The sequence below is a fragment of the Aotus nancymaae genome, unplaced genomic scaffold (assembly GCF_030222135.1).
Source record: "Aotus nancymaae isolate 86718 unplaced genomic scaffold, 86718_ANA_hifiasm-v0.15.2.pri h1tg000007l, whole genome shotgun sequence".
Lineage (NCBI taxonomy): Eukaryota > Metazoa > Chordata > Mammalia > Primates > Aotidae > Aotus > Aotus nancymaae.
The window spans coordinates 37,096,458-37,116,442 of NW_026988418.1; the positions used below are offsets into that span (position 1 = coordinate 37,096,458).

The window sequence follows — 19,985 nt, forward strand, 5'->3', positions numbered from 1 at the left end:
TGAATTTACTTTTGTCATCATTGACTTCTACGCTTCAGATTCAATAAATACTATTTAGTTTTCATATTCCAAGACTTTTGGCCAGGTGGGGTGGCTCACACTTATAATCCCAGCACTTTGGGAGGCCAAGGCAGGTGATTGCTTGAACTCAGGAGTTCAAGACCAGCCTGGGCAACAGGGTTAAACTCTGTCTCTACAAAAAATGCAAAACCAGCTGGGCGTGGTGGCACATGCCTGTGGTTCCAGCTACTTAGGAGGCTGAGGTGGAGGACAGCTTAAGCCTGGGATATTGAGGGTTCACTGAGCCATAATCACTCCACTGCACTCAAGTTTAGGTGACAGAATGAGCCACTGTTTAAAAACAAATAAACAAACAAACAAAACAAAAAGACCAAACACACAAAGACTTTTCAGCTGGCCTTCAATACAGTAGAACAATCCATTTTTTTAAAAAAAAAATTAAAACAAGTTTTATTAAATTAGTACATGTGTATAATAGAGAACTGGGCCGGGCGCGGTGGCTCAAGCCTGTAATCCCAGCACTTTGGGAGGCCGAGGCGGGTGGATCACGAGGTCGAGAGATCGAGACCATCCTGGTCAACATTGTGAAACCCCGTCTCTATTAATACAAAAAAATTAGCTGGGCACGGTGGCGCGTGCCTGTAATCCCAGCTACTCAGGAGGCTGAGGCAGGAGAATTGCCTGAACCCAGGAGGCGGAGGTTGCGGTGAGCCAAGATCGCGCCATTGCACTCCAGCCTGGGTAACAAGAGCGAGACTCCGTCTCAAAAAAAAAAAAAAAAAAATAGAGAACTGATGAAATAAAGCCTCCGGCAATGAGGCTTGGACAGAATTTGACCAGTTTATATGCAAAGAAGAGAAAATCAAAAAGGATAAATACACCATAATGGGATTAAAAAAAAAAAGGATTTGAATATTTAAGAATTAGGAGAAGCCCTTGAGAAAAATAAAAGCTTCAAATGATTTTACAAAAATAATTTTATGATTCTTCTGTGAAAGATAATGTTTAATCATGACAAATTTTATCAGAATAAATTTTGTAAAAAGAAAAGATAACATTTAAAATTAAAATTTTATCAGCAGTAATATAAGACAATATACATTTTTATTCAACAAAAATGATTATGTCCAAAGTCTGAAAGAAACTTAATAACTTTTAAAATTTAACTAATTTGTAAGAATTATTCTGATACTTGACAGATTTCCTCAAGGAGTTACAATGCTGACATAGCCATACAGTCACGGAGCTACCAGTTCAATGATACTTGCTAACAAAAATTTCTCCTAATTCCTATCTTCTACCCAAAATGAGGTTCTTGATATCCATGAAATAACCTTCTGAATATGTATATTTACAAAATATTGAATAAGATGATTTTTAACATTGCTGTAATTTTTTGATGGGAATAGAAAATTAACATAAAGTGCACAAATCACAAGTGTATAGCCGGATGAATTCTTCCAAAGTGTTTAACCAGCATATAGATCAAGAAATAATATTATCAAAATCCCAGATGCCTGTCTGTAATTTCTTCCAGTTCCTACTTGCCTATGAAGATTATTACTATTTTTTTAGCTTTTTATACATGGATTACATGTACTCTTTTGTGTCTGGCTTTATCTGCTCCAAGAAATGGATATTTTATCTAGAATTCTCCACATATATTTCATGGACTTTCGGATTTACAGTTTCAAATCAACACACCCAATTTCTAATTACATTACTTACTATTCATCAAAATAGTTATTAAATACAATTAGAAATTCATATAACTAACCTTTTTGAATGAGATGTCTTGATGTTTTTGATTTCATGTCAATATCTTTTGGGTTTAATTCACATAAAATAGATGAAACATGTTTTCTGTGTTCACTGGAATTTTTTAAATCAAAAGGATAATAGATATTCTGTGAAAATAAAAGCAATAACAATAATAATGTCTCATGTGCTTCAGTGTTCTCCAAGTGCTCTCACATGAATTATACATTATCATAATTGATTTTCATTTAAAAACACAAAAACAAAAACCTGTGAGGTAAGCAGGGTTAAGAAAAAAATGGAAAAAAAACCCAACTCCGTTGTGTATAATTTTGACAATCTGTCTCTCTATTAAGCTAATATTATGCCTTTGACAATGCTGTAAGAGAGACTGAGGGAAAGAGAGACCTACCAGGAGAGTGCCGTGACAAAAGAATGGAAGAGGGAAAATAAGGAATGAACAAAGAGAAGCAAGATAGTGTTGCCCAGAAAGTCTGAAGGATTCAGAGTAATAAAGGGAGGGACAAAATTATTTCACAGAGCACTAAAAGGCAGTAACATTGGGGGAGGTAAAGGAGGGACAATAACATAGGAAGAAAGGAAGGGATAAATGGGATGAGAATTATCACAAGTTTTAAAGTACAAATGTGCTGGGTGTGGTGGCTCACACCTGCAATCCCAGCATTTTGGAAGGCAAGGCGGGTGGATCACCTGAGGTCAAGAGTTTGAGATCAGCCTGGTCAACATCTCTACTAAAAATACAAAAAGTAGCCAGGTGTGGTGGCACATGCCTATGATTCCAGCTACTCAGGAGGCCAAGGCAGAAGAATCACTTGAACCCGGGAGGCAGAGGTTGCAGTGAGCCAAGATCACACCATTGCACTCCAGCCTGGGCAGCAGAGTGAGATTCTGTGTCCAAAAAAAAAAAAAAAAAAGTATAAATGGATCAGATATGTGTAGGAAGAGTGGCAAGTAGAATATTGAGGAGGAGCTTCATGGGAAACAGGGGCATTGTCAAATGTAAACTGCATAAGATCTGTGAATTGGTTGAGATGTCTTAGTAATAGTGCTGTTTTCCTCTTCACCATTCATCCAAGACTGTTAGGGAGCTTTCACCAGGTTATCAGGGACATATAGGCTCTTTCAAAGTTCCTTTACCATCTCTTACTGTATTTTCATGAGTACTATCCTCAAACTTTTCTCATGAGTGAAAATAGCTACTAGAGCTCCAAACACCATTTCAGTCAGAAGACGGAGGAAAGGAGAAATGACAAAAAGACAGATGCCATGTATCTTAAGGAGCTTCCCAGAAGTTCTTCAGATAACTTCTGTTTAACATCTCATTGGCCCTACATCCAGCTACAAAGGGGAGGGTAAGGAATGACACCTTTTTCTTAGGTATTTTGCTTCCTGGAACGAAATTTGGCCCAGTTACCATGAAAGAAAAGAAAAAGTAGAAACTGGTAGGCAACCAATAGTCTCTATCCCAGAGGAAAAGTTCAGGAGCTTATATTAGGGTATGTGTTTTATATATTAAAAAACTTTCCTGGGATATGAAACTTTCTTTGGTAAGAAACACTGATCTAACATTTGAAGACTCACAAATATTTACTTCACATAGATCTTCTTTCTGAGATCTGCTTGTGTGTATTTGTTTATGGAACATTTACATAGTGCATATCATTTGCCATTGTTAAGTTCTTTATGGATATTAACTAATTTAATAATCATAACAACCATAAGCTGTGCTCTTTCACATGGACATCTCATACTCAAGAGAATCAAAGTCATATTTTTTTCTTCCAAATATATTAGTTCTTATTCCTAGTTTCAGTGAATGGCATCACATTTATTTAAGGAGAAGAAAGTCAAGTAAATTGTCTGATATGTCACAGCTGACAGAATTTTGAAATAGAGAATTCATCCTCACATTTCCCCCACTACTTTGACCTGTCCACTTGCTCAAACTTCCTTTATTTTACAATTTAGAAAAGATACTTGGATATGTGCCTCAGTCCCCTGTATTTACAATTTCCTTAGTTTCTATCATTTAAATTTTATATGTGATATTTTCTAATTTATATATCCAAAACAATTTGTCTCTATGCAGTGACTCATATCATAGGGCAAGGACATTTTAATGCTCATTATAGATGCTAAGCATCACCTGTTCCTGGAATAACCTGTTTTTATTTTTCATTTAAAAATTCTTCACTCATTAACTCTTACACAATTTCTTTTCACTCCTTACAAGATGAAATCACCTTATTTTGCTAGAAATATAAATAAGTACTTTTAAGTTCATATATTCTTTTTACATTTAGAAAATTTTCAATCTTGCCAAGGATAATTAAAATTTAAGAAGTCACAATCCAAAAACATATTGTCAAAATATGACAATATTTTAAGTAATGCTGCTTCTATTTTCATCTAGTCCCTGGTTTCTCTATTAAATAAGTATGACAAAATATAATGTGTGGCACTGTTTTGCAATCAAATCTGTAACAACAACTCTAAATACTTTTTTTTCAAACTCAAGTTCTTCTGTAAGTCCTCTTCAAGTTACACCATCATTCTTGTATCTTCCTACTTCTAAGAATTTTGCTCTATTTGGTAACTTCTCTCTGTTTCTCCCTCCTAACAATGCAATTCATCACATGTTAAGTCACCTCAAATTGCATTTAAACCACAGAAATGTGTCATGTCTTTCTTCTATATACCTCACTTTTATCCTACCCATGATAAAATAATGAGTATATTCAGTGATCCTGTTTCCACTAGTACTTACACATTTAGTTCCCCTGAAAAAAACAAGAACCTCTCCAAAAAAATCTGTCAAATTTGAGATATCCAAACTCTATTACAAATAAAGTTAATTCATAGACTGATGAAATGTAAAGGGTCAGAAATTAAGCAGATAGTTAGCTCCTTTTAGAAATACCTTTTTTTTTTTATTGCATTTTAGGTTTTGGGGTACATGTGAAAAACATGCAAAGTTGTTGCATAGGTGCATTCATGGCAGTGTGATTTGCTGCCTCCCTCTCCCTCACCCATATCTGGCATTTTTTGCTTCTCCTAATTATCTTTTTCATGTATCTGGCTGTCATTGTTTGTCATGTTTTATACAATTATTTTCTTCCATGATTTTAGAAAAGAAGAATTCACAACAAAGGGTACATATATAACAGGGGAATAAATCTACAGAAGATGATCAAAAAGTTTAAAGCTCTAAAGGAATTGAGGCTTACACAAGCTGCAAGAGTAAAGAAATGGCCTTTTCTGTTATATGTAATGCAAGAAGGAAAAGAGAATGTGCGCACTTACTGATTGATCTTTGAGATCATAGAGAAGGAAATGTTATCAGAAAACTGGGAATGATCTAATGAAGATCTTATTTTCAATAACAGAAAGTATATTCTATTAAGTACAATAACTTAGAGCTAACACTGGTCCTCAATAATTGCAGAAAACATTTTAAGGATGTTTGGTAGCATTTAGAAAAGGAAGAATAATCAAGAAACATTCTAAGTTGATAATAAACTAATTATATCAGATATAATTTCATTTTTAACAGGGTCAAAATTAATTCCAGTTCAAATATCCTTGGCATGACAAACCAGTATGTTTAATAAAATCTTTCATTACTTTTAGATACAGATCAGAAATGCTGAGTGACCATGAAAGACTGAGGAGTAATAAAACGATGCCAGGCTGAAGGGAGATCTCTAATGGCATGATACATGGTTCTGTTTTCAGCTCCATTCTGGTCAATGTTTATATAGATGAGAAATAAAATATAAAATAAATTCTTGCTACATTTTCCAATGAGATAGCAAAAAAAACAAAATCAATTAATACCAAACAGAAATCTAAGATTGTGTCAACAGCCTGGAGTAAATTAAGCAGATGAAGTAAAATTGAAATAAATATTGCAGTTGGGCAAAATATACTTAATCACTGGGATACACGATGGTTATTTAAAAACATGAGGGATAAGACATATTTTATTATATTTATAAAATGCATTTTAGTTAAAAGTAAATTAGTTAGGAATTCACTATGTGACCCTAAGCTGTGTTAAGCATTTCGTTGAGAATAAGGGAAGCAATAGTTTTACCATATTCACTTCAGATCAGGGAAACATATTTTCAGATGATTTTAGATAACCTGGAACATGAATAGTAAGCAGCCTACCTACTCAATTATTGTGAAAGTAAGCCCTATGTAAATACGTTGTGTTTAAGTTCAGCATAGAGAAAAGATAAAGGGAGATTAAGGGTCCCTATCTCCTCCACTACCCATCTTCTTCATTTTAAAAAATAATACAGAAAAAGAATAATTTTTTGTTCAAATCATAAAAACTTAGAATTTCTTTCTTTTTTTTTTTTTTTTGAGATGGAGTTTCGCTCTTGTTACCCAGGCTGGAGTGCAATGGCACGATCTCGGCTCACCGCAACCTCCACCTCCTAGGTTCAGGCAATTCTCCTGCCTCAGCCTCCTGAGTAGCTGGGATTACAGGCACGCGCCACCGTGCCCAGCTAATTTTTTTGTATTAATAGAGACGGGGTTTCACCATGTTGACCAGGATGGTCTCGATCTCTTGACCTCGTGATTGACCCACCTCGGCCTCTCAAAGAGAATTTGTTTCTTAACCCTTCTTCTGAAACCTTATGTCTAAGCTATCAGCAAATCTTGGAGAGGGCACTTCCAAAATATATTTTAAATATGCTCACTTCTCTAAATTTCCAGCTACTTCTCTATAGCTATAATCATCTATTTGTGGTTAATCACAAATACCTCTTATTGTACTCTATCTTCACCCTGGCTTCTATAAGATACATTTATATTTTTCAAAATATAAATCCCAATCATGTTTCTCTTTTAGCTTTAAATCTTCTGACTATTAAGATGCTAAATCCTTAATATGAGGTATAGGACATCATCAAAATATGGCTCCTGACCACACAGCCAAACTAATCTCATGCTACTGTTGACTTGGTTCTTTATACCCCTGCTATACTAGATTTCATTCAGTCCTTTGAACAAACTCCAAACAAATAAGCTACTGCATGCCTCAGGTTCTTGTGTAAGATCTTTCTTCTGCCTGTAACATTCTCCTTCCCATAATGTGTATGGCTAGCTCCTTTTCCTTCAGGCCTTAACTTTAAATATTATCTCCTCAGAAAAACTGTCTGTAACAGTCTTATGAGAAACAGTCTTTCTCCTATTATTCTTTATCTCACCACCCTACTTGTTTTATTTATAACATTTATCACAATTTTGTTTGCTAACCTTGGTTATTACTTGTTTTTTCCTAGAATCTAATCCACAAGGGCAAGGACTTTGCTTGTCTTGTTTACTCAATGCTGAGAATATTCTCTGACACTCAACATATACTCAATAATTATTTGTTAAATGCTGAGTGAATATAGCCACAGAGAAATACCAGAAGGAATGGGTGGAGATTTAGAAACTTCAGTTCAATATGATATAAAACGAAGCTCCATTCTTTGGAGACAGTCCAACAACCAGAAAAAAATTTAAAAGAAATGTATAGCTTGTATTTTTACAGGACTTTGCCCCAATGACACATTCAACATTCTCTTCTTTTCTTCCTGAATTCTTTCAAATCTTATAGATACTCCAAAGCTTCTCACTCAGCAACCTTTCACAACTCTTGCATCTCCTTATAAACTGTTTATTATGAACATCAACTTAGATTCTCTGAATTTTTCAGTGTCTCTGAAAAATTGTGACAAATTCAATTTCTGAATTTGTCACACACACAAAAAGCATAAACATAAACATCTGGTGAGAATAATTACATCTTTACTAAGATACATCTATCTACCTTTTCTGTTGATTCTATATCACAAAAAACGCAAATAACCAAAATAGCAATAAAAGAGCCATTGTTACATACTCTAGAGTGAAGAAGCTAAGAAAAAATAATCTCTATAATAGGTATAGAAGTGGAGAGACAAACATATATTAATAAATCTCATCTAATCATAATAAAAAGAATTTCTCAGAATGTCACTGAAAATTGGAATCGATTATCTGAGGAGCTATAGAGCTCCCCACAGTTGACAAAGTAAATAAGTACCTGGTTATAAAAAAATCAGATGGATTATTGTACTAGATATTCATTTTCCTAAGAGAGATAATGATTTATCTTTAAAAATTAAGAAGTTGTAGCAGTGGTAACAATTCCCTCTACCTTCTTTCTAGATCAAGAGTAAATACTTTATACTGAACTCTGCTGTCTTTCAAACTCAAGATGCATTTTCAGCCCTTCCAAGTTTGAGTTTCCCAACATAGCCTAATTAGAGTTCTATAAGACTGTGCTTTTGTTTTCACATTCTGAATGATACAAATCAGAGTGCTAATCCAGATATTACCTTTTCCAGATAATACTCAAAGAGATTATACTAAAACACAAACAAAAAGAGTCGTCCTTATTTGATTGAAAATTGTTAGCTCTAGTGTTTGGCAGCACAGTCTCTCATTAACTTAGTAAGCAAAGCTTTCACCTTAGCAGGAGGTTAATGTATACAGCAATCCTTGTATGGCAAGTAAATAGGGTTGTCCTCAAAGTCGGTAAACTATAGAGTGGCGTTTGGACTCTGCTTTCAATATAAGTACTGGTTAACAAGAAAAAACATGGAGAAAGGGGCATGGTGTAAATGGTTTAAAATGAAGTTTTACCAGAAATAGTTACTAAAAAGTAACTCTAAAAAGTTACTTTAAATAGATAACCCCTTTAAGTGATTGGCAGGCTTAATTGCTGTTTGAAAAATTGCTGCTACCCTGCTTTTGATACCAATCTTACTTTATCTTAAGAGAGTGGACTCGAAATGATAATAACACTTGATACATAGGAGAGAATCAAAAAAGAATGGCCTGGATAAACAAAAGAAACATATAAATAAATGTGACATTTCTCTTCTATACACAAAGTAGCTGAGAAATGAGGGTGCCTGAATATTATATTATGCTACAAGTGTCCAGTTTAGAACACATGACAAAAAAGATAATAAAAAGCTTATGTTCCCTCAATTCAAGAATGGTCTAATAGTGTAAGATCTATCATTACCAAGATTAGAAGCATCAATGTGCAAATTAATGACATCCACTCTTAGCTACGCTACAGTGGACAACTGGTAGTAGCGTTTATAGAACCCATTAAAAAAGAGATGTTGCAAACTTCCATGAGATTTTAGAGCATGTTATAATTTCAAATTGATGAAAATACAATGCTAGTTTGTGAATCGTAATAATTGATACTAGGTAGAATAAGTAAAATAGAAATTTCAGAGTATCTGGTTTTCATTTTTTTTAAATCTCTCCAAAAAAGCATTTGATTAATTTTTATTTACATGGCAATACAATTATATTCACAATCCTATTTTTCTAGTGCATGAATTACATTGTCTAGTAGCTCACATATTATTCGTAATGATTAAAAATAATTCTATATCTTTAAAGATCACATTTTAACAGATTATTGCTCTTCCTTTTACATATATATATATATATATATATATATATAATTGCACTTTAGGTTCTGAGGTACATGGGCAGAACATTCAGGATTATTGCATAGGTACATACATGGCAATGTGGTTTGCTGCCTCCATCTCCCCATCACCTATATCTGGCATTTCTCCCCACATTATCCCTCCCCAACCTCCCTACCCCCTGCTGTCCCTCCCCTATTTCCCTCCAACAGACCCCAGTGTGTGATGCTCCCCTCCCTGTGTCCACGTGTTCTCATTGTTTAATTTCCACTTATGAGTGAGAACATGCGGTGTCTGATTTTCTGTTCTTGAGTCAGTTTGCTGAGAATGATGGTTTCCAGATTCATCCATGTCCCTACAAAGGACAAAAGCTCATCGTTTTTTATGGCTGCATAGTATTCCATTGTGTATATATGCCACATTTTCCTTGTCCATTCTATGGTTGATGGGCATTTGGGTTGGTTCCAGGTCTTTGCTATTGTAAACAGTGCCTCAATGAACATACCAGTGCATGTGTCTTTATAATAGAACGATTTATAATCCTTTGGGTATATACCCAGTAATGGGATTGCTGGGTCAAATGGAATTTCTACTGCTAGGCCCTTGAGGAATTGCCACACTGTCTTCCACAATGGTTGAACTAATTTACACTTCCACAAACAGAGTAGAAGTGTTCCTATTTCTCCACATCCTCTCCAGTATCTGCTGTCTGCAGATTTTTTTTTTTTTTTTTTTTTTTTTTTTTTTTTTTTTTTGGAGACAGAGCCTCATTCTGGCGCCAGGTGCCAGGCTAGAGTGCAGTGGTATGAGCTTGGCCGAATGCAAACTTTGCCTCCCAGGTTCAAGAAATGCTCCTGCCTCACCCTCCCAAGTAGCTGGGACTACATGAGCGTGCCACCATGCCCAGCTAAATTTTTTTTTTTTTTAGTAGAGATGGGGTTTCACCATGTTGGCTAGGATGGTCTCAACCTCTTGACCTCGTGAACCACCCTCCTTGGCCTCCCAAAGTGCTGGAATTACAGGCGTGAGTCACCGCACCTGCCTGTCTCCAGATTTTTTGATGATCGCCATGAAATGGTATCTCAATGGAGTTTTGATTTGCATTTCTCTAATGACCAGTGATGATGAGCATTTTTTCATATGTTTGTTGGCCTCATATATGTTTTCTTCTGAAAAGGGTCTGTTCATGTCCTTCATCCACTTTTGGATGGGTTTTTTTGTTTTTTGTTCTTATAAATCTGTTTTAGTTCTTTGTAGATTATGGATATTAGCCCTTTATCAGATGGGTAGATTGCAAAAATTTTTTCTAAGTCTGTTTGTTGCCAGTTCACTCTAATGATTGTTTCTTTTGCTGTACAGAAGCTCTGGAGTTTAATTAGACCCCATTTGTCTATTTTGGCTTTTGTTGCCAATGCTTTTGGTGTTTTAGTCATGAAGTCTTTGCCTATGCCTATGTCCTGAATGGTTTTGCCTAGGTTTCTTTCTAGGGTTTTTATGGTGTTAGGTCTTATGTTTAAGTCTTTAATCCATCTGCAGTTAATTTTAGTGTAAGGTGTCAGAAAGGGGTCCAGTTTCTGCTTTCTGCACATTGCTAGCCAGTTTTGCCAACAACATTTATTAAACAGGGAATCCTTTCCCCATTGCTTTTGTCAGGTTTGTCAAAGATCAGATGGCTGTAGATGTGTGGCGTTGCCTCTGAGGCCTCTGTTCTGTTCCATTGGTCCATATCTCTGTTTTGGTACCAGTACCATGCTGTTTTGATTACCATAGCCTTATAGTATAGTTTGAAGTCAGGTAACATGATGCTTCCAGCTTTGTTCTTTTTCCTTAGAATTGTCTTGGCTATGCGGGCTCTCTTTGGGTTCCATATTAAGTTTAAGGCGGTTTTTTCCAGTTCTGTGAAGAGGGTCATAGGTAGCTTGATGGGGATAGCGTTGAATCTATAAATTACTTTGGGCAGTATGGTCATTTTCTGGATACTGATTCTTCCTAACTATGAGCATGGAATGTTTCTCCATCTGTTTGTGTCCTCTCTTATTTCCTTGAGCAGTGGTTTGTAGTTCTCCTTGAAGACGTCCTTTACATCCTTTGTTAGTTGTATTCCTAGGTATTTTATTCTCTTTGTACCAATAGTGAACTGGAGTTTGCTCATGATTTGGCTCTCTTTAAGTCTGTTATTGGTGTATAGGAATGCTTGTGATTTCAGCACATTGATTTTGTATCCTGAGACTTTGCTGAAGTTGCTTATCAGCTTATGGAGAGTTTGGGCTGAGATGATAGGGTCTTCTAAATACACAATCACGTCTTCTGCAAATAGAGACAATTTGACTTCCTCCTTTCCTAACTGAATACCCTTTATTTCTTTTTCTCGCCTGATGCTCTGGCTAGAACTTCCAATACTATATTGAATACGAGTGGTGAGAGAGATTTCAAAGCGAATGCTTCAATTTTTTGCCCATTCAGTATGATATTTGCTGTGGGTTTGTTGTAAATAGCTTTTATTGTTTTGAGATATGTTCCCTTGATACCTAGTTTATTGAGAGTTTTTAGCATAATGGGTTGCCAAATTTTGTCGAAGGCCTTCTCTGTAACTTTTGAGATAATCATGTGGTTTTTGTCTTTGGTTCTGTTTATGTGGTGGATTACATTTATAAACTTGTGTATGTTGAACCAGCCTTGCATCCTTAGGATGAAGCCCACTTGATCATGATGGATAAGGTTTTTGATGTGCTGTTGCAATCAGTTTGCCAGTATTTTATTGAAGATTTGTGCATTTATGTTCATCATGGATACTGGCCTGAAGTTTTCTTTTTTATTGAGTCTCTGCTGGGTATTGGTATCAGGATGATGCCCTTCTTAAAATAATCAATATCACTTTGTTTATACCTTTCAAAGCATTTGTTGCATTCTACTTTATATCACAGTTATATACATTGCTCACCCCTAGTAAAAATTACTCTTTCTGAGGACTGGGGTTGTGGTTTACGTATCTTGATATTTCTGCACCACTTTGATTGTATTCTTCAATCTGTTGTATTATCAACTCACAAATAACCAAAAAAAAAAATGATAAATTTGATTAGTTCATTCAACAGCTATGTATTGAATGTCAACTATATCCACTGCACAATACTAAACATAGGCACAAAGTTATTATTAGTAAATATTTAAATTCTTTTTCAAAAATATTTCATAATTTACTGATTTCCATATGTAGATGTGAAAACAAGAAAAAGACATTGAAGGTAAGAAAATCATGGTAGAAAGCATAGCCTAAATTCTTAAGCTCCTGACAAAAATCTGAATTCTATTAAACCTCCTGTTTTAGCTCAATTAATTACAATAATATCTTTAGTTTGTAAATCTAAAGATTTTAAATGAAAGAAACATAAGCATACGAGTAACATGAATTTATACTGCTTAAGTAATCTGTAATGCTGAAAAGTTCATAGGATCATGTAAAATTTAATGATAGGCAATAAAACAGAATTTTGAAGGCAGAAATCTTATTTTATTAACAATAAAATATATTGCTTAATAGTGTATATTTCTAAATATATTTGAACAATGTCTATATTTATGAAAGATTCGAAAAAAGCAACAAATAGGGACTTGCCAATATTTTATTATTGGTTAGTTTGCTCTTATTTTACCTAAACACCTTAAGTAATCCAGCAATTTGGAATTTATATGTTTTAACTTGGAGTTTGAATCTAAGGAGGGATTTGTATTTTTTTCATGAGAAAAACATCGCATATTAACAAAGTAGCCATATGTGTGTATATGTGTGTGTGTGTGTGTGTATATATATATATAATTATACTTCTAAAGTAAGGGATATTATAATCTACTTGTATATACTTTATAAACCCATATTGATACATTATGAAATTGACTCAATAACAATTTCTTGAATCATATTTTCTAAAATTGAAGTTTTAGCCCCCTGCAACATGGAATAATATATTCATTTTAAGAGTTCAGGAAATTTCTTAAGAGTTGCTTCACGTAAGGTTTTATTACAATACTGAAGCCTAAAGTGACTGTCTCAAATTCAGTATAGTTATGTTTCCTACCCGCTAAATGCCACATATACTTCTAAAACTTGAGAGATTTTTTAAATCAAACAATGGACTATATAAGGCAGAAAATACACAGACATGCACACACACACCCATAAATGCATATGTAGGTGCATATATATCTCCTGAGGCTCAGTAAATTGCTATCACTCACCCAAGAAAGGCAGCCTGAAAATTCGTCAGCCTCAATACAAATCTTAATCTTTTCCACTTCACATTGTATTCAGCACAGCTTCCTTAACAATCTTATGCCTACAGCTCTTATCAGAAATATTTTAGCCACTGCCCAAATGCTAATTATTTTTAAGACTCCAATATTCCAGGGACTGGATGACTCAAAATTGTAGTTGGTAAACTATTTCTACAAATAGGCCTATTTTAAATTCTTAAGCAATTAAGGTAAATGTTGTCAGAATCTTGTATATTTTATTTTTTAAAGGTTTAAATATAAAAAAATGCCTGCAATTGACTATGAGTCTCTCTGGGCTTCCTAGGTGAATTTTCTCAGCAAAACCCAGGCTTACATGGAGTATCTAAAAAACTATCTTAAGTAGACAAGACAGCATTAGCATGATTCAATAGTTAATATTTTCCTTCCAAGTCATGCTGCCTCAATATGTTTTGCAAAAATTCAGTGCTGTTGATTTATAGATAAGTCATAAAGCTTAGACCAATATTGAAATACATTGAAATAGCCAATCTCTCTCTGAACAAATAAAAATTCATTCTAAGTAAGTGGTAAAGAATGGTGCTTTTATTGATTTTATCTTTTTCATTAGAAAAGGACAAACAGCTTAAAAGTTTTGCATTAGCAGTCTCTGCAAAGCAATTTTTATGATGGTATGGTTCTTTCAATTTAAGAATTGTAATGTTAGCTTTCTAATGTGGGGAAGGAAACAATTTCATGAGCATTTTAATGAAACTTTTAAATTGTTAATAAATGCTAGCTTGAATGAATTACTAAGTGTATTTCTCTTTTCAACTTTACACTTAATCTTGTGTGTACAGCTGATATCCCTAGTGTCCAATCAGAGAGAAGTTTTCATCCTGTTGTCCAATGAATGATGTGCATAATTCCTTTTGGCACTGATGAGAAATGAATACACATATCCAGCTCAATTCAGTGAAAATTGACCCATAATTTGTTTTTATCCTGAAGAAAAATACAGTAATAAAGTTTAAAGATGAAAAAATACAGTTAAACTCTTGAGGTGTATCATTAGTTAACAATAATCAGCAAACACTACATTTTGCCTGGAGGACAGTGCACTCCAGATTTACTTTTAGGTGATCATAAATTCTAAATGTCACGGCCCTCCAAATGATAGCAAGAAACCTAAACATGTGAATTTTCACATTTCAATGAGCTCAAAAGTTAAAATTCAAAAGGACAGACACACTTTTTAATTATTTTCTTCTATCTCCATATCCACGAATATTTTTATTATGAAATGAGTGTATGCATTTCTGATAAATATTTAGTAGTTGAGAATATATATTGATTTCCCACAGAAGGACTAAGCACTGATTTCAAAAAAGTGCAGATCTTATATAAAACTTCAATGCTGTCCCTGTACTAGTATTTTCAAGATTATATCAGAATTCTAAGAATTAAGGGGAAAATGAGTTGGCATACTGAGTCAGACTAATTGTCCTATTTACCAAGTATTTTACCTCTAAAAGCAGTAAAAACGAACATGATGTAAAAAGTTGTTTATCCATCAAAACATTTTAATTTTCTTTAGTAACCCTTAAGAATCTACTATTCATTAATTTATCTATATGATTTATTTTTGGTCTGTTAATATCATCAGTCTATAAAATTTCCAGAATAATGAATTTCATTATAATGACCACTGTACTGGGAACCCCTTTACTTTATCCTATTTGAAGGATATTTTAAGTTCTAGTATAGCAGGACTGTCAAGAAAATCAGTTTTAATTCTATAGCTCATAACTATATGCTTTATTCTGTGACTTGCATCATATAATTTTAATCTGTTTTCTTTCAGTGATTCCCTTCAAACTTCGCATCCACATACAAGTATCTCAATGATAAGCAGATTTCTGTTAACTATTATTTTATAGTGGGGCAGTTGAGTAATGTTTTCATAAAATATATGAAAATGATTCTGTGATTTGTAAGTCATAACTCAAAACAATATAAATAGAATTTGAATTATACTTTTTAAATGCAACAGATATTATTTTAAATAAATATTTTTGAGTGTGTCCTGTGTGCATATCACTGTGCTGGGTACAGGGTGGCAAAAAGAAATAAAACACAACTTGCCATAAAATGCCTAATATTTGTAGTGTAAAAACATTCATATAGAATAGTGACCTTAAAAGGAGGTAGAATACTTTGGGAGGCCGAGGCAGGTGGATCACAAGGTCAAGAGATCGAGACCATCCTGGTCAACACGGTGAAACCCCATCTCTACTAAAAATACAAAAAATTATCTGGGCACGGTGGCATGTGTCTGTAATCCCAGCTACTCAGGAGGCTGAGGCAGGAGAATTGCCTGAACCCAGGAGACGGAGGTTGTGGTGAGCCGAGATCGCACCATTGCACTCCAGCCTGGGTAACAAGAGCGAAACTCCATCTCAAAAAAAAAAAAAAAAAAGAAAAAGGAGGTAGAATATAAATAAATTTAAATGGAGGCATACACAAATTAAACCTGAATAACAAATCAGAGACTAATTTCCCTAATATCAAAAGTGAACTTTACTAAAAGAGAATGAATCTTTGTTCTAGAAGACATCAGAGATTATATTATTTTATTTACCATTGTAAGTTGAAGTGGGACAAGATAAAGAGGTACAATCTTGGAATAAATTATTCTTAAATAAATTGGATGAGGTAGCAGAAAGGAGGTTTTGGCCTGGGAGCCGAGAATTTACTTTAAGACAAATGAACAAAGGCTTTTTTGTGCCTACTTTAAGATAGCATAATTGCAGAAAGAAGGCAGTGTGCTGGAATGAAGGTGAAGAAGGACATATAGGACACTTTTTTATGTCAGACCTATCTATGAAAAATAAGTTTGTTCTCAATAATTGGCTGATTGATTCATAGGCACTAATATCAAACACAGCTAATTCTAACACACAAATCTAATAATGGAATCTCACACAATATGTAGCCATGGTTTGCTTCTGAGAGAAAAGCTGCTAGGAGAAATAATGCTCCATTTCTGTAATCACCCTCTCCATCCTTTGGAGCTACCAAATCAACATATAGAGACCCCATTCTTTCCGATTCTAGTATTTGTGGCAGGAGCTATTTAAGTCTCTTGAGACCAAAATTAAGAACTCTTTATAAATTTACCTTTGAGAACAGCCTAAAATATAATGCTGGTAGTTAGGTTTCTACCCCATTTTGAGACTTCATCACTCCTCTCTGCCTTTGCAATGTTTCCCACTTTCTTCAAACTTGACATCTGCCTTGAACTATTTCCCAAGCCTCTATTCTAGCAATCCAGTCTTTAGTTCGAGTTGTCTTCTTAAGACAATCCTTTAGCATGGTGTCTGAGATTTGATACCTGATGACAGATTCCATTAACCAACTTTTTACCTTAACATGATACAATTTCAATGTTGCTAAACTTTTCAGGCCAGTTGCTCAACTGTGTCTTGCTGTGTGGACAACAAATAGAGCTTACCGTACTCACTGGATACCAGACTGACTCTCCTTTTCCAATTCTTAGCGCTACAACCATTCTGCCTCCTGTACTGTCATACTAGCAAAGTCCAAATTCTTCCTTTGTTTAACCTATTGTGCTTTAATTAATATACCATCACTTGTGAATCTCAAGATAAATTATATATTTAAGTATTAATATGAGCAATATGCTGAAAGCTCTAAAAGTTATCAAAAGATTCAGCTCATTGGGAAGCATCTTAAAGAAACTAGGAACATGAGTTAGGCAGATGTCAAAGAGTAGATAATACTTAATTTACATCATGATAACATGATGCAAACAGGTAATGATGGACAAAAGACTAAAGAGAATGGTAGAGACAACAAAAAACTAAAACATCAAGCCGAAACACCCATAAACTACTGTAATGTATAATCTCTATTATGCTCTTTTATCTAGACTCTAGAAACTTTTCTATACTTTCTTGTCATCTGTAACATTTCACTATCTACAAACCTTTAGGCTGATAGGTATAAGATTTTACTCTATACTTTTTCCTTCATGTCTTAATTAAGACAATTAAATAGCAATCCTAATATTTGGTTGCTTACACAAAGATTACATAATAAATGTAACTTGTTCACTCCAAGTATTTTAATAAATATTATGCATATAATTGCATATATGGTATTAAAATATATAGAGAGACCTTTTATTGCCAAATAATCATTTTGAGTGCTCACGTGAAATTAAAATGTATATTAACAGCCCTATCCACTTGTTTCCATATTTCATCTCATAAATCTCTGTTTAAGATAATTTCCTTTCCATTAACATATTTACCAAGCTAATTCTCACTTCCACAGCTTTGACCATATAGTTTTCTTAGTTACCATTTTCCTTATTCTGTTCTTCTGAATAGTATTATTTAAAATTTTATCTTTTTTTTACTTTTTGGCTTTCATTTTTTTTTTTTCAATGATCCACCACAGAGATGGTGCTTAATAATATAGATGTGTTGGTCTCTATTTTATCTGTGTTATTCTATCACCTCATCTAAAATGTTATTTCATAAAGAAAAATTAATCCACTCTTTTTAATTATCCCATTGCATGCTGAAGTGACAAAAGCACCTAAGAGCATAGACTGTGAAATTTTTAGCTAAGTTTTATTACTCATATAAAAATAATCTGTGTTGATATCTGTATTGATACTTATAAATTTCTGTGAGTATATATCTATTTACCTGTAAGCGTATGAGCAAAATTAGTTTTTTAATTGTATGGACCATCATATTTGCATTATACTATGTGACCTAGCAGTGGGATAAATAAGTATTTCTATAGGTAAAAAAAAATCATCAATTGTCTCTCAGGTATTTGAATATTCTTTCCATCTGTCAACTCCCAGAAACTAACTCTCCACATAGATTTTCTATCCATTATGAGTCTAAAAATTACAAACATTTCATAAATTATTTCAAATAAAATAACACAACATTCATACACATGGGAGGGATTTTTTGCATATTAATTTCTGAATTTGCTTATAATGACATAAAATGCTTACATTTTAGGACAATAGATTTAAATCTTAAGCATAGGACAATGACAAACTATACTATTGAAGATTGTTAAAATTTTTTTTGTCCTTCAGCACTAGTATATCTTTTAAATAATATAAATTCTTCAATGCCAAAATTATGTATACAGACATACATATCAATAAAATAGAACATCGAGTCCAGGAAGAAATTACTGAATATGGTCAACTGAATTCTGACCAGAATACCCAGATAATTTAATTGAGAAAAGAAATTTTTCTCAACAAATGGTGCTGGAACAACTGGATGTCTACATGTAATAATAAAGTCAAACCCTTACCTCACACCATATGAATATTAGCTCAAGATAGATCACAGGTCTAAATATAAGAGTTAACACTATAAACTCCCAGAAGAAAACATAGAAAAATAATCTTTGAGGCCTTGACTGAGAGAATTGTTTCTTAGATATGACACAAAAAATATAAACAACAAGAAAAAATATACATGGAAGTTTACCAAAATTAAAATCATCTGTGATTTAAAGAATATCATCAAGAAAGTGAAAAGACAGCCACATGAGAAAATACTTATAAGTTATATATGTAATAAAAGATTTGTATCAAGAAAATGTAAAGAATTATTACAACTCGATAATAAAAAGATAATCTATTATAAAATGATCAAAGGATTTAAATACACTACTCTCTATAGATGATATACAAAGGGACAATAAATCCATGAAAAGATGATGGCATCATCAGTTGCTAGGGTAATGCAAATTAAAACCACCATGAGATTACTTTGTATACAGTAGAACAGTTGTAATCATAAAGACATAAAATAACAAGTGTTGGTAAGATTTTGGAGAAATTATAACTCTCATGCATTTACCATGTGAATGCAAAATGGTACAACTGCTATAGAAAACAGTTTGGAAATTGCTCAAAAATATTCTGAAGAGTGTTTTCCAGCTTGGATTCCCCCTCATATTCAGGTACACCGATCAAGCGTAGATTAGGTTTTTTCACATAATCCCATATTTCTTGGAGGCTTTGTTCATTTCTTTTCACTCTTTTTTCTTTATTCTTGACTTCTCTTTTTATTTCATTGAGTTTATTTTCAATCTTTGATATCCTTTCTTCTGCTTGATCAATTCAGCTATTAAAACTTGTGTTTGCTTCACGTAGTTCTCGTGCTGTGTTTTTCAATGCCATCAAATTGTTTATGTTCCTCTCTAAGCTGGTTATTTTAGTTAGCATTTCATCTAACCTTTTTTCAAGGTTTTTGGTTTCTTTGCATTGAGTTAGAACATGTTACTTTAACTCAGAAAAGTTTATTATCCACCTTCTGAAGCATGTTTCTGTCAATTTGTTGCACTCTTTCTCAGTCATGTTGTGTTCCTGTGTTGTTGAGGAGT

The 19,985-nt window shown here is 33.7% G+C and overlaps 1 protein-coding gene across 3 annotated transcripts in view; it reads right to left on the reverse strand.

Moving 5' to 3' along the window:
- The window catches only part of LRRIQ3 (leucine rich repeats and IQ motif containing 3), a 287,561-nt gene that overhangs the window by 182,058 nt on the left and 85,518 nt on the right, over positions 1–19,985 (reverse strand). For all 3 annotated transcript variants that reach the window (XM_021667704.2, XM_012442747.2, XM_012442746.2), the window contains one exon: positions 1,799–1,928. In XM_021667704.2, the coding sequence (XP_021523379.2) occupies positions 1,799–1,928 (130 nt within the window). The remainder of the gene's footprint in view (positions 1–1,798; positions 1,929–19,985) is intronic.